Source organism: Crocodylus siamensis, chromosome 5 (assembly GCF_052110815.1).
Source record: "Crocodylus siamensis isolate JL-2025a chromosome 5, ASM5211081v1, whole genome shotgun sequence".
NCBI lineage: Eukaryota > Metazoa > Chordata > Crocodylia > Crocodylidae > Crocodylus > Crocodylus siamensis.
Genome location: NC_143399.1, coordinates 188,682,104 through 188,698,295, shown reverse-complemented (window position 1 = coordinate 188,698,295; position 16,192 = coordinate 188,682,104). Strand labels below are relative to the sequence as shown.

Below are 16,192 nucleotides of genomic sequence, written 5' to 3'. Positions count from 1 at the left end.
GCTACTGTGCAAAATGGCGTAACCATTGCTATTACCTGCATCTTGTAATGAACTGCATGCATCAGACAGTCCCTAAATTTACTCTCTGCCTGTCTAAGTACTCAGTGATTTAAGATGTTAGGATCCTCCCAGCACTGATACTGTTTGATTCTGATTGATTTTGCTTTTGAGCACGTGCAGTAGCCTAAGGGCCTTGTTACACAGTAATTGTAGGTGGCTCGTGGAGCTCTTAACTCCTGGTTTGTCCACACATTACTGCCTTAAAGTTATGCCACTCCAGGACAGGATTATCTCTGATCCACACTACCCAGCTCCTGTTCCATTGAAGTGTGGTCACTCCTCTTAGATGTGCCACCCAAGTTGAAGTCCTCCAGTATCGAAGATCTCTCACACCCCCACCCACAGAGCAGGGACAGAAGCCTTTCCTGGCTCACCAGCCCTCTAGTGGCATCTCACAGCTATGGCTCCTAGTCTTGCCTCTGCTCACCAGGCCTCTAGTGGCAAGTCACAGCTGTGCAGGTGGGAGACAGTCATTTAAGGTTGCTAGACTACGGATGTAACTGCTGCAGGCTAACACTAGTACTGATCAAAATTTGTGCAGCTCACAACACAAGTCAAGACTCCCAGAGCTCTTTGCAGGTCAGGCTGGATCATTTCATTGAATCAGAGAAAATTAAGGTTGGAAAGGACCTCAGGAGGTCTTCTATTCCAAACCCCTGCTCAAAGCAGGACCATCCCTAACTAGATTATCCCAGCCCAAGCTTTGTCTAGCTGGGGCTTAAAATGATCCAGCCAGTTTTCTGTCCAGCTTACAGTCCCTTCATCAAACCCATACTTCCTTAGCTTGCTTGCAAGAGTGTTGTGGGAGACTGTATCAGAAACCTTGCTATAGTTGAGGTATATCAAGTCCATTGCTTTCCCCGCGTCCACAGAGCCAGTCATCTTATTATAGAAGGCAGTCAGGTTGGTCAAGTATGACTCGCCTTTGGTGAATCCATGCTGACTGTTCCTAATCACCTTCTCCAAGTACTTAGAAATGGATTCCTTGAGGATCTGCTCCATGATTTTTTCAAGGACTAAGGTGAGGATGACTGGTCTGTAATTCCCTGGATCTTCCTTCTTCCCTTTCTTAAAGATGGGCACTATGTTTTCCCTTTTCCAATTGTTTGGGACCTCTCCTGATCGTCACAAGTTTTCACAGATAATGGTCAGTGGCTCTGCAATCACATCAGCCAACTCCATAAGCACCATTGGGTCCGTTGCATCTAGCCCCAGGGACTTGTACATGTCCAACTTTTTAAAATACTCCTTCTGACTTTCGCATCTAAATCCCACTCTTCAAGTCCTGTTTAGGTACTTATGAGAACAATTTGGATCTGGCCCTGGATGCCTAACTCAGCACTGCACTGTGTGGATTTCTCTAGCTGCAAAGTCCTCAATAATTAGATGTTATTAATACTGACCACCATTGTGCCTATGTCCTGTTCTATGTGAGCTGTTTGTGCATGGGCTGGCTGTATTGAAAGCAGCCTGAGCTGTGCATGTTCAGCAAGTTTACAACTGAACCAGTTTTGTAACTTCACAGTATTTTCTGTCATGCGAATGCTGTATTTTGCCTTATGTTCATTGATATCCTAACATAAGCCTTTCTGTATCAGTGACCAGATAAAGGTGGTGCTTAGAAGTGAATCAGAATGAGCTGTTTGTTAAATAGCAGTTGGTTGCAAAAAGAAATACACATTCAAATTTTTTATTGGTCTAATCCAGAGGTTGTCAACTGGGGGGTATGCGTACACCCGGGGGTACTTGGAAAAGGGTTAGGGGGTACATGCGGGCAAGCAGGTGGGGACAGAGTGCCGCCACCCACCACCCTGCACTGCTGCCTCCCAGGAGGGTGGGGGGCAAGGGCAGCAGCTCCCCTCCGTGGGCTGCATAAGTACCACCTGGGCTGCCAAACATGGCAGGGAGCGAACTCACATGCAGTGGCCCCTGCCACCATTCACCACCCTGTGCCACTGCATGCAAGCTCCGCCCCCTGCCCCCGTCCCACCCCCGTTCCAGGTCTGGCCACCACCACCCCTCCCTCTCCGTGTCTGGCTATCGCTACCCCCACCTCCACCTGCCAGAAGTGGTACACTCCTTAAAAAAAGGTTGAAAAACCCTGATCTAATCATTGCATGCATGACTTAGGTAACAACAAAACACAGTCCAAACTGCATGTTCTGATAAATGGTGCTTTAATGTTGCACAGAATGTAGTAATTATTTGTCCTGTATTTAATATCTGTGAAAATTTAAAAATATATCTTAGAGGGAACAATGGTGCTCTGTAACTTTCAACACTTAAAGCATCTATGGGGGTATGGCAGTACTAGTGCCACCTATTCTAGGGAACGTGACAGAGTTCATATTGCTCTGTATAATACAGGGAGCTAAATTCAGTTCTACAGTAATTGATTTCCTTCCATGACAAGTATGTAATTACACAGTGTTTTTGTGGTCATCCATGTTCCATTGTTGGTGGTAACACTTAGCATCTCATTAGCCTTTCATCTTCAAAGTCATTCTGAAATATTAATCTGTCCTTATAGTAGCTCTCCAAGGTAAGTAAAATGTTACAGGATACCAAAGTAGCTTATCAGATTTAGCCCAAGATGTGCCAACTTAAATTCAGGCACAAGGACCACACAGCTAGAATTTCTATATGGCAAAAATGGGATGCAGCCATACTCCAGGGTTTCTGTTGATGAAGCATAACTCCAGGATGAGGTGGGCTGACTGAGAAAGACGTGTGGCAGGCTTGATGCCTTATTTCATCACGTTCCCTCAGCTGCTTCTGTTGGGAAAGCTTCTGTGCAGCCTGGGCCTCAAACTAAAGCTGCCTCCTTGTGTCAGCAGAGCCTGCCCTCCATCACAGTGAGCACAATGGGAACAGGGCCTTGGCTAGTGCAGGGGGACATCAGTGTACTCCTAACTACTTTGGCATCAGACTAGTTAAAGCCTTACTTCTTGGTTCTGTGAGTAGTGATGGTCTTGGATATCTGCGTTAGAAAGTCTGTTCTTTTTCTGTAGGAGCCAGAGCCTGAAACTGAAGCAGTAAGTTCAAGCCAGGAAATTCCCACAATGCCTCAACCCATTGAAAAGGTTTCAGTCTCAACACAGACCAAGAAGTTAAGTGCCTCTTCTCCAAAAATGCTGCATCGGAGCACCCAGACCAATAATGATGGAGTGTGTCAAAACATGTGCCATGACAAATACACCAAAATCTTCAATGACTTCAAAGACAGGATGAAGGCTGATCACAAGAGAGAGACTGAGAGAGTTGCGAGGGAGGCAGTAGAAAAGGTAATGCTGACCTCAAGTGACTCAGATCATATGTACATAGTTTGTGGAGGGGGGAAATGTTGTTCAGTTCTTTCTATGCATTTACCATCTGTTCTTTAAAACTGACTTTTCCCTCTTTAAGTGAAACTTTAAAAATAGGCTTTGTAAAACTAAAAATTGGCTATAGTATTTCAGGGGCTCCATACATAGTAAACATCTGTTTTTTCTAGCTTCTAGCCGTATGAATTCTGCCTGGGATTCAAAAGTGAAATTAGATTTGCCCATTATTGGTGGTCTCAGTAACACATTTCCAAGTCCTTTGTGTCTAAATTATGCTTTCAGTCTTCACCTCCACATCTGTATTGTCCGCAGTGGGCCTGCTCAGGTTTAACTGACTCTTTAAGTGATACAGAGGAAATTAATTCTTTTGTCACTGCTATTCTTTGTTGAGCCTGAAACGTGTTGGGTTACACTGAAACTTTAAACATTATCTTTCAGACCCTTCCGCTCTGTGTTTTACACGTGTGTGTGTGTGTGTGTGTGTGTGTGTGTGTGTGTATATATATAGAAGTTCCTTTGAACTTTCCCAGTCTGTCCTTGCTCTAAATTTGTGCAAAGTTCTTGTTGTAAAAAATGAATAAGTAGAAAATGTGAGGTTTTTCCATTGAAAACAGCATGACCAATCTAGAATAATTGACACAATACACACAGAACCCTATGGTAGTGTTCTTACAGACAAGAGCTAATATGCAGTTTCTGTTGTAATCCATGAATTTCAGCATAAATTGCTCAAGTGGCATGTTTTTAATAGAATATATCTCATTTTTCAAGTAGGATGCAGTCTACTCCAGGTGTTTGATGTCCATCTGAATCAGCAGTGGTATTTAGAGGTGATAAGAGAATGCGGGTTCCTATTGATATTCATCTATTAACTTCTTTTACACCAGCTACGTACAGAGATGGAGGAGGAAAAGAGGCAGGCTGTAAATAAAGCTGTAGCCAACATGCAAGGAGAGATGGACAGAAAATGTAAGCAGGTGAAGGAGAAGTGCAAAGAAGAGTTCTTAGAAGAAATTAAGAAGCTAGCAGGTCAGCACAAGCAACTGATCTCCCAGACCAAGAAGAAGCAGTGGGTAAGTGTCAAGGATGTATTATCAACAAAAAACCAAAAGTGTGCACTACCGGCTGCAGGGGGCATTTGGGTATTTCCTTCATTACTGTTAACATCTCCATTTTCCTTGAGCTGCCAAACGTAAGCATATTTCAGACTGTTCCCTCCTCTTTCCATTCTCTCACCTTTCCATCCTACTCACCAAATCTCTACCCCATGCTTTTATCTCCCACCTGAACTACTTCAGCCTCATGCCCGGGATATACTCAACATCTAAAATATTGGTGCCAAATGAATATTGCAGGAGTTACATCACATGGAGCCGCTTCCCTGTCTCTCCGTTTTTCTCTGGAGGGTTGAAGCTCCTTGTCCTCATTGCTGTACAAGAAGCAGCCAATACCTGTCTCTATTTGCATTCCCATCCCAATAATGCTAGCTTTTGTATTTCTTCAATCTAACCCACTCAGGCACATCTCATCATCTTTCCCTGCTGCCCTGTGTACATGGAGGGACTTTCCAAACTATGTTTTTCAACCCTCTACCCACCCCACTTTCTTATAACCTGCATCTGGAGCATCACCTACAAAATTGAATTATCCTTTAAAAAAAAAAAAAAAAAAAGCAACCATGGACCTAGCACACCACTTGCTGAATGCCGCACATCTTGCCTGCCTTTGACTTAACACTTGCATGCATTATTTCTACACACTGAATTCCAGACAAAAGGTAAGTTAAATGTGACATTTAAGATTATAATAGTAGTCTGTGAAGTCTAAAAGGCTTGGCTTTAGATCTGACACTGTTGTGTCTTGAACATCCCAGAAATGCAAGGTAAAGAAATGTTTCACTGCCTCACCACAAGGTGGCACTCTCATCTTGGAGACTTAATGTCTGTCAGCATACTCAGATATTGCGGTCAATCCAGGATTTTTTTTCTTCTGTTGAAAATGGTTGTTTGTTTATGTTCAAAATCATTTGTAGTTCGAATAATAGTCCTGAGAGAAGAAAACAGTATCCATTAGAAAAGTAGAAAAATATCAAGGAAAGAACATAGGTCATTGCTTAACTTTCAAAGTTTGTTGGCTGTTTTTAAGGCGAATAAAGGACTTGAAGTACTGCTGTTTCCACAGAGTTAGCTCATATATGATACTTAATACATGGGTGTTCGGGCTTCCAGTGATGATGGTACTTTACTGCTCCTACCTACCATTAGAGATCAGAGAAGCTCTTTTGATAAAGTTATTCTTGGGAGGTGAATTTATGTCAGGTGCAGACTTGCCCTTTTGTGTTTCATATAGAAACTGAGACTTGTTTTGGTTTCTTCTGATTTATGTTTGTCACAATAATTTAATCAAGTGCAAAGTGGTGATTCACGCTCTGGTTCCATAGCATCACATCTTAATAGATGTGGGAAAGCCCTACCTCCAGAGGAAAGTTTAAATGTATTCCTTTCAGTTCCATGGAGCACTTGAGAGTCGCATACAAATCTGACAAATGCTACTTTATGTGAATAATTCCTTTAGGCTGTTTATTACTCACATTTTTAGATGGAGTGGAAACCCTTATATGTGGTCTGATAAGTCTGGATGCTCAGCCTCATGCTGTTGGGATTGGTCCAAATATGCAACCCCCAAAATGATTTTTCCTCTGCTGGTAATGACGGTTCTGGGTGTATAATGATGCTTCTGTTATATTCTTTTTTTTCTCTCATACAGCGTGCCCCCAGATATAATATGCACCTTGTTTTTGAACAGCAGAGCTATTTCCAGAGTTATAGCTGCATACAGAGCAGGGGCAGAGCCTAATCGTCAGCTGACTCATCCTCCCTTTCCTACTTGACTAAAGTTGAACCCCTAGCTGCTGCTGAAGACTGGTCTCCCTGGATAGCTCTGTGATTTTTAAATGAGCTAAAGAGGCTGTGAAATAGAACAAGACCAGCTAGCAGACAGCAAACTTGCCCTAAAAAGGTTAGCTTGATTAGTGGAACATGAAGACCATTAAAAGAGACACAATCATTAGCATCTGTAGGGTGAAGAACAGTGAGCCATTATTAAGTCAGTTGATTCTGCCACTGCCTGAACGTTAATGCCCAGGCTACTGCGCTGTGGAGAAGGAGTGTAATCAGGATGCTAAGGAGTGTAACCCTGATTCAGAAAATCAGTTTCCCTGCTTAATACACTCCCCCCAACTTTTGGAGGGGTAAGGGTGGGGCTAGTTTTTGGGGAAAGTGTTTGGTGTATGTGAGACACTATGATAATAGTGAAGCCCTCTCGCTAAAAATCTCATATAATTAAGAGTAAATGGGTGCATCTAGTGATGAACAAGGGTGACGTAGCATCAGCAGGCACAAACCGTGATGCCCTCTCTACTGTGCAGTAACATCAGAAATGACCGTGTGGTATGGGGACTTAAGCAAGTGCTAAATGACTGCTCAGTAACAACTGTACATGTGTAGATGCACCCAGTCAGCTTTAGTGGTTTCCCTCTTTAATTAGAGCCAGAGAACTCTGTTCTAATAAGGGGGAGCTTGGACTATTATTTCCAATGACTTCATAGTTTTGTTAAGTCTAAAATTCCCAATTCAGTTCTGGGGCCCATGGTGTACTGCACATGCACACAAGATGGCACAAGTCCAGCCCTGAGGGCCCTCCAATTTTGCTAATGGGTCACATTCTCTGGGGTTACATAAATGGTCATGACCCCATCTGCAACAGTTTCATTCATCGAAGTGCACGAGCATTTGAGCTTAATATAACAAATGGATGATTAACAATAGGACTGGAGAGAATGGGAGAACGAGGATAAATCAAAAGTTAATAGTTTGGAAAGTTGAAACCATAGTTTCTTCTTGTTTCACTGGAGTCTGTTTCTATTTGAACCTCTCCCTGCATGCTTATTTGTATCCTTTTAAGTATGCCTATTTCTATTTTTAACCCTCTCTCTGTCTTAATTAGGTTAACATATATTTTTACTTTAACTTGTGCCAGTATCTATTTTAAGGAAATGAACATTCCCCCCTGGAGTATATACCAGCTGAAATGCACACAAAAACCACTTGCAGGATGCCAAAAAACAGCAAAAAGCAACAAGATGCAGACTTCAGATGCATATTTTGTCCCCTCCGTCATGTTTGCCGATCCCCACTCAGAGAATAACACAGAAGTTTTTCATCTAAGGTGTATGGGAGATGCACTTAAAGGGAACTGCAGGATCTCCATCCACAGATCTAAGTTGTCCTTCCCTTTTAACTCTATTCATGTTGCTGATTGAGCAGCTGTAAATCTGGTCTCTGGGCGTGCTCTGTGCTGTGCAGAGAGATGCAGCAGCTGTTCCATGTTCCTTTGCAGCGGATGCTTCTAATGTCTCCCAGAGCTCCTGGATAGCCAGCTTCAGGAAAGCCAGGAGCACGGCTCTAGTGGATACAGCAGATGCTGTTAGAAATCAACTTCCCTAAAGCTGGTTATAAAAAGGAAAGGAGAAGGTTTCCATATGTGACTTGGGTTTCTCCTTTACAGCTGATGGATATAAAAGGCTTTGCCAGTACAAAGTCTTTTCTTCCATCTGCCTTTTAGTAGGCTGTAGGGCTTGTGAAAAAAATTGTTTCCAGTTTAATCCCTCATCTTATAAAAATATCATAAGCAGATAGGACATTTGCTAAGACTGAGGGAAAGATTTCTAACAGATACTGTTAGGGAGAGCGCAGTTAGGGACAGGATGCAGAAAGGCATTTTTCTGTGGCCATAGGGACAGGACTAAGAGCAATGGCCTCAAGCTGCAGCAGAGGAAATTTAGGTTGGAGATTGAGGAACTTTCTGATTTGTGGAGGGGGCTGGATCAAATGACTTTGTGAGGTCCCTTCCAGCCCGACTTTCCTATGATCCTGTGAAAGAGCTCGCTGAGTTTTGCCCACGGCTGTGACTTATCAGCTGACTGTGCTGGATGACGACTCCTGCTCCCACTCTCACAAAGAGATAGGTCTCTCTAGGTTTTTAAAAGTCCCCTCTGATTTTGGGCCCACCAGATTCAAAATGTCCGACCTGAGATTGCTAGATCCTGATTGCCACAGAAAAAGTTAAGCCCTTCCAGCTCCTCGGGTAACAGGGTGTGTTAAAAAGAAATGTTAATGCTTTTGAAGCACTCAGGATGGGGGCATATGAGGAAGACAGTGTTTCTTTTCTTTCCTTCCTATCAGCTCCTCAGTTTTATTCTCAATCTTCTGCCCTCTCAAGTTGTTTTTCTTTGTAGCTGCCAAGCAAATGGGGGAACTGGCAGCAGTCGACATCCTGCCATTGTAGGAACTCCTGCTGCAGTAAAATGCAGAACATTGCCCTAACACTTGGCGAAAAAGAAATAGAGGGCACTTCCTTGCTGTTCACACCATCCTCAAGATTTCCTTTTCAGAAGCAAGTCCTTTGAACACCAAAGCCGTTTTCATCCTCCTTGAGGGGCTCAGGAAAGAACCAAGCTTCTAGATGCACTGTTGCACAGTGTTTTAAATTCTCTTACTGAGCCTCCTTTTTCTTATAGTAAGACACTCACCTCTGGAGCTATCCTATGCTTTATCCTGTGCACGAGAGAGACAAAACTAGATGAGTGAGGCAGATCAGTTGGGGCCCCTTGCCATGCGGGATCAGTGTACAGAGCACAGACTGAGGGTACTTAGGATGACGGGAGCAGAATATTAATTAAAGATGTCTATCATCTTTCGGTATCTAGATGTGAATAAGAGCCGGGGGGCGGGGGGGGGATAATGGAAATGTCCTTTTACCCAACTGTAATTTTCTCTGCCCTTTCTCACCTCCAAGCCTATTCCTGGGCCCAGCCTGTTCTTCAGAACAGGATAATCTGCATCGTTTCTTATCAGATAATAGAAGCGCAAATACCACTTTTCCCCATGATTTGATTGCTGCGGTTTTCCCACTGAGAAGGGAACTCCCTTGTATGGGATGGTTCAGTTAGGGATGACCCTGTCTCAGGCAGGAGGCTGAACTAAATGACCCCCCCAGAGGTCCCTTCCAGTCTATTTCTCTGTGATTTTCTTAATTTCCCTCTCCTCCAGGGAGTCTAGACACTAGCTGTGAGACCTGTAAAAAAAAAAAAAAATCTCCAAACCAAAAACGGCTAGTTTTTTCTGACAACATTCTGCACCCAGTCTCTCGTCTTGTTTGCATGAGTGTGTCTGGTTTAATGTTTGTATGATGACTTAATACCTCCAGTCACGGTTAGGAGTTCATTGTATTATGTCCTATACAAGCCCAGAACAGAAAAGAGGATCCCTGCCCCAAAGAACTGGATTCTCCACTATTCTCAGTGGGTGACTCTGGCTGAAAAGTACTGTCGACTAAATTGGAGTTGAGCTTCCAATTTATCCAGCTCTGCTATGGCAGGCAGGAGAGATATAGTGTAGACTAATTTTGTTACTTCACAGGCAGGGAAGTCTTCCATTGGAGGAAGGGGGCCAGCCCTTATTTAGCAGGTTTGAAAAATGCCATCCTTTCTTTACTGCCACCCACCCAAATGAAAGAGGAATTCTTCCTGCTCAATGCCAGTGGGATCAAGAACAGGTGAGAGAGCATTTGGGTTGGTCAGGATTGATACTGCAAGTGATAGTAATCCCATGCCGTTCATTCTCTTTGCAGTGCTACAACTGCGAAGAGGAGGCCATGTACCATTGCTGCTGGAATACTTCCTACTGCTCTATCAAGTGTCAGCAGGAACACTGGCATGCCGAACACAAACGTACCTGCCGTAGAAAAAGATGAAGGCGCTGCTGCTCTCTTCGCAGACCACCCCGATGATTGCTATTCTCAGACACAGCGGTTTTTGTTTCCAAGAAGCCAAAATTGTTTCAAATTTGCTTCCCATTTTGCACCAGCCTTTAAACGCTTTTCAAAAAGAGATTTTGCACAGTGATTTCAATCTTCTGTTTAACGCTCCTCCAAAATGTTGTTGGTAAAAGTCAGTCTAACCTCTGAAGGAGCGGGTTACTTTAAATAATTTTAAAACTCGAGGATTTGTTGCATTTTCAGCAAATTTTAAAACATTTTTAGGTTTTACAGAGATTTTAACCTTCAAAAAAACCAGATCTAAAAAGAAAAGCCACGTGAGTTTAACAAAAGGAACATTTAAAAACTAGATCTGAATGTAAGAACTACAGAACTGTTTCAGAAAAAAAAGCATACTACCTTGATGTAATGTTTATTTCTTAACCTTGTTGAGCTGGTTTTGTTCAGCTTAATTTTACTGTTTAAAGGCATTATCTATTGGTTATACCAGTGGGTATATGATTGAATTTAGGGAACAGGGTTGACACAGCAGGTGCTAGTCCTGCATATTTTTTCTTAAATATTTCCCAATCGTGTTTTATTTTCATTATTTCTTTTCAATATATAACTTTTATAACAAAATATTAGCTTTGATCTTGTAGTTTAAAATCGCAGGGAACTGGGGTAATCTTTTACTGAGCTGGATCTTAGAGAAAATGAATATTTAAATTTTAAAGTTTGCACATTTCATCTTTGTCCTAACATGAGTGCTTGTAAGAAGAAAAAGAAAAGCCAAAAAAACTACCTTTATTCATACATGGAATTCTAGATGAGGCATAAAAATTTCTTTATTGCTTTCCCCCGCCCCTTCCTTCAACCATCCCCCTCCAGTCTCATTGGGCTGCCTATTATCTGGTGTCACCTATTCCATTGTAACTTAATAATAAAAGGAAAAAGCACTTAAGTTTCACAGAAGCCGTTATGTTTGTAGTAATGGGTCATTGCCTATTAATGAGCTCCATCACTGTACTCAGAATGAAGAATAATGCATGTTAATTTTCTTGTATTAAAGATGCCGTGATTTGTAAAAAGTCTGTATTTTGCGGAATGTCTGGATTAAGAAACATTACCAATAGGAATGGATCGATAGTTGAAAAATGATTTTTTTTCTTTGTTTTATATATAGATATATGAATTGCATCCATGTTCAGAGACAATTTTTAAATAGGTGTAAAGCTTACTTAAACAGCTTTTTCTTTTAAACTGTCCAGCATTTTAGTTTCTTTCAAAAGTTGGTCTTAGACTAATTCAAATGCCCATTTATCATCCAGCTATTTTTTTGAGACATTAGAAGAATAATTTGTAAATATTTATTTCGATCTTTGGTATTTATTGAAAGCAATTACATGATGGAAAGATGGAAGCTGAAGAATCAAGAGGAAAGCCTTTTTAAAAGTTTTCTCTAGGATTTGTCAGGGTCATTGCAAAAATTGAAGTATGACCAAGACTTCTGTGAACTGCCATTGAAATCCTGATCTTTTTTTACTTACAGTGGTGGTACAAGTTAATTGACTAGATACTGCCAATTAATACCCAGTAGGTTGCAAAACCATATGGTAAGTTGATTGAAAATAATAGTAACTAAATGGCAACTTGCATTACCACAACTACATTATTGCCTGACGTGTAATTAACTTATGTCGCCTCTGTGTTGTGACTGTAAAACACTTCACAACTAAAAAAAAATAACAAATCTTGTTAGATTACTTTACGAGTTCCAAAACTTCGATCCACCCCTATGAAAGCAAGTTATTGTGGAAATATTTTTGGTGTAAAATCATTCCAGAATATGTAATATTTAACTGATAGCTGCATGAAAGTAAGGTTCGTGTTACTTTGGCTTTTTTGTCTCTGTTGACACGGTTGCACATTTCCAAGTTACTACAGCGTGAAAACTGTGTGTTTTAAAAAAAAAAAACAAAAAAAATAAAAATAAAAAAAGAGATTGTGGCCTGGTTTTGTATAAGTTTTAGGTAAAATTACAATTGATTGTTTTAGGAATCATGATTTAAAAATGAATTTTTCTGCAAATCATAAAGCTATATTAAAGTGTTGAGCTTAGCCACTATGCACATTGTAATTATTCATTGTGGCTGTCCAGTTCTATGATGCATTCTGGCATTTTGTAAGCTGCTCTGACTAGCAATATATAGTCATTTAATGTGTTAACATTGGTTAATAAATGTATTTAAAAAAAACCTTACTGTGGAAGTGTTTCTTGTTAATCTGGCATATTGGGTTGATAACCAGCAAATCTGCATACTTTAACATACTATTTTATTTTTCCTACTTCAGGATATCTTTAAAGCACATGTCTTTTAGGAAAATATCTATCAATGTTTTTCATCGAATAGTAATTTAGCCTAGAGTTACATTAGACTAAGGGGAGCTACATATAAGCATTGTTCCAGTGGTGCTCTCTTACTATGTTTGCAAGGAAAACTCATCTGTTTGGATGGAAACTGAAGCAAAGTGCTGGATTCAGTAAAAACACAATCTGGTATCTGTAACAAGGAAGAATGGAAAAATCACGGTCTCAGAAAAGGTCTTTCTGACCCAGAATAGGCACATGGCAGAATCAAAGTGGACATTTTCAGCCATTGTTGTGCTCCACATTGCATATGTTTCTGTAACCAGATATTTAGTCAAAGGATTCTTAAAAGAACCAAGGATCAGATTCTGCATGATAGGTAACTAACAACTTATCTCCACAAAAGGACATAGGCATTTATGTGCCAACTTCCTCTTATTGTAGGTTCCTAAATCCAAAATTTAGATCCTCAAAACCTTTATTCAGCAGCAGCCTAATCCTGGAGGCACCTATAGTGTCTATTAAAACGTTTTCTTTACATAAAATACTTAAGTTGTCACTATAGCAAAGATAGAATTCAGGGCTCCCCTTTTTCAGGCGAGTGTCCCCATTATTGGGTTTGAGGGGCAGATTCTTGCCCACTGAGTTAATATTTAATTATTCCACACACAGTAGGAGAACAACCACTCCTATAGACCAGTGGTGAGCGTCTCCCCTGCACAGGAATGGAACCTGGGTGTCTCACATCCGGGGCGAGTACTCCAACCATTGGGCTCCTGGGTCAAAGGAGGTGGTTCATGGTGCTCTTTGAAAAGGAGCTGCACAGTCATCTAAGTTTGGGAGAGGGTTTGGGGTTGTGACTGTCAAGTGGAGAGAGCACCTCTGCAGTCTAGAGTCGGGTATCTAATTTCCTGAGCGAGGTTTAACATACTAATACCTCTCTTATTGGGTAGTGCAGGTGACGTCCTGTGTGTCTGTGGAGCTCATGCTTTGACACCAAACTTCCCTTGGGTACTTGTATTACCTTTATAACATAGCATGAGGCACTGGATTCCCAGACCCATTTGGCACCCTAAAGGTCCTTTGTGTAACTTGTGGTACAGGTTTTCGTTTTAAAATTACACCATGAAACACAAATTCCCGCTTTCTTTCTATGAAGTTGCTACAAAAACTAGGTAAACTTAACAGCAAGTGCATAGTTTCAGGATTCTCAAATCCAGGTGTTACCCAAGGAAGAGCTGCTAGTTTTCCACTCAAGGATTTCATGCAAGGAAATCATATCCTACTATATGACTTTAAGCAGGTCAGGACAGACCATGCCTGAAGGTTTTAAATGAACATTACCTCAAATCAATGTTTTAGGGGGGTTTTCTCCCTCAATCAACATAGGAGAGAAAAAGTCTCATTTTAAGATTTAGGTACTGGCTTGGAGCTGCCCTGGGCCAGGTTGACTTACGCAGCATGGGAAGGAGTGTGCAGGAAGAAGAGATTGTGGCCTGCCCCACCAGCTGCTCCTCCACCTGCAGCCACTTGCCCCCTCCCTGTCTTCAGCTCCAGCCCTTACCTAGCCACACTCGGAGCTGCTACGGCTGCTTCTGCTTGTCTGGAGCCACTGACTGCCTTGGAGTCAGAGCTGCCACAGAAGGTAACAAATTTATAATTTTCCATGTATAAAAACTAATGTGGGGGGAAGGAGGGTGGCATTATCTTAAATTTAAAGTTGTCTTGCGATTATCTTATTTACCCAAATCCATCAGTCATAAAGAAGGTACCTAGCAGGAATTACTTGGTGCCACACTATTTAGAACTGAATCTATTGTATTTACTACCCTGGGTTCTTTTTTTTTTTTTTCAAAAGCGTGTTACCTGCGTGTTACCTGAATCTTAGGCTGTAATTTTTTTCTTCAGTCCTTGTCATTGAGCCCCTACTGCACTCATGTTTTCTCCTATTGATGTGGTCATTGATGGTGATGTGGTTTAATCTGTTAGAGAAGTCCAACAGCATATTGCCTATAGGTAGGGACCTACTTAAATAACGGTTTTGTGATTTTTTGCAGAAACTGCAAAAAATGTAAATCTCCATGATCACCATGAAAAATGGCATTGGCCACAATTTCCTACCGAATCAACCCCCAAAAAATGCTTACCAGAAAGCAAAGAAAGCGTACCAATCACTGCAGCCATACAGCACGTGATTTGAGTGAGAGCTACTGAGAGGCTAAGCTAGTGATGTAGACTAAGTGAAGGCTCCAGTTAGAAAAGCAAAAGTGTTTTGGCACCAATCAGCAGTGAGGGACAGGGCTGCCAGGGCTCCTTGACCAATCGGTGGGGTGGGGTGGGGCCACTGTGAAATGCCCGTAAAATTGGCTCTGTGTGCTGAGTGGGCTGTAAAAAACCCTTTGTCGTGCTGTGATTTATATAGGTCCGTACCCATATGAGACATTGATGCTGCTGAATGCCTGAAGACAAGCAAAGCAGGTGGGCAGTCTGAGTGCACTCAACAGAGAAACCAAGGCAACTATCTTCTGGAGAAGTCATTACTGGATCTGGAGTACTGATGGGAAAGATTGGTGTGCTGAGGTTTCCCAGACTTTAAAATCGTTCTGGCCATTACAGTCATTGTTAGTGAATGCTCACATGATGAAAGTACTGTAAGGTGGGTACATAACTGGTTAAATCGCTGTGCTAAACAAGTAGCTGAGTAGTTAACCTCTGGGCCAGGAAGCTCAGCGAGGGTCTTTTTTGGAGTGCTTGCTGAATTCTTGCATTGCCGAGCTACCCTCGGCCTCCTTACCGGCCCAAAGGAATCTAGGACTGACGTAGTTCTTGCCGGGGATGCCCGGGGTAGAAGCTATGTCACTGCCGAGACGCACAGGTCTTAGGCATCTAAGATACAAGGGATTTCATTTTAAATAATAGCCTGAATCTTCTGCACTTGCCTCAGTGCCTCATACAGCTACTCTTTTGCTCCATGCTGCTAGGTTTGTCCCAATTGCATAAGCTTGGAAAAGATTCACTACTGCCCCAGAAGTGTCTAAGTCCATTTACCCCTCATGATTCACTGTCACTGTGGACACAATATATACCCCCAAAACTAGTCAATGAAAAAAATGACTAGTGATTGATTGGAACAAACTGAAACGAGCGGGCTGGTGCCCAGTAGTTAATAAGCCTGTCTAGCACAGGAGAGATGAGAGGGAGTAAAGATGTAGGCACACTTCCCCTATGGTCTCCAACTCACCAAACAGCAGCCTAATTACTAGGCCAGGCAGGGATAAAAGCAGATCACTGCTGAGGCTTGCCCCTTGGGTAGCCAAGAAGAAAAGTATCCTTATGCTAGGGGGAAGATAAGCAAGTTACAGCCTAACTGTGTCTTGGGGCAGGAGGGTGGATGTAGCCTTGGTGGTGGATGGGCGGGAAGGAAGTGGGGCAAGCACTTGTTTCAGTGTTGGTTGTGCGCTTGGCACTGTAGAGTTATTAGGAAAATGGGATAAAGTACTTTGTAGGGGCAGAGAGCAGGCCTCATCACCTGGTGCTTGGCCTGCTTGAAACTCCTTCCCAGTGGAACTGGAATCAGGGCCCAGGCTGCCCCATCTGGAACAACCCTTGTCTGACAGGTCTC

At 42.1% G+C, this 16,192-nt stretch overlaps 1 protein-coding gene across 9 annotated transcripts in view; it reads left to right on the top strand.

Annotated features, from left to right (window-relative positions):
- The window catches only part of ZMYND11 (zinc finger MYND-type containing 11), a 178,393-nt gene extending 167,622 nt beyond the window's left edge, over positions 1–10,771 (top strand). For all 9 annotated transcript variants that reach the window (XM_090047563.1, XM_090047559.1, XM_090047555.1 and 6 more), the window contains 3 exons: positions 3,072–3,344; positions 4,271–4,456; positions 10,074–10,771. In XM_090047563.1, the coding sequence (XP_089903689.1) occupies positions 3,072–3,344; positions 4,271–4,456; positions 10,074–10,196 (582 nt within the window). In that variant the 3' untranslated portion in view covers positions 10,197–10,771. The remainder of the gene's footprint in view (positions 1–3,071; positions 3,345–4,270; positions 4,457–10,073) is intronic.
- The last annotated feature ends 5,421 nt before the right edge of the window (positions 10,772–16,192 follow it).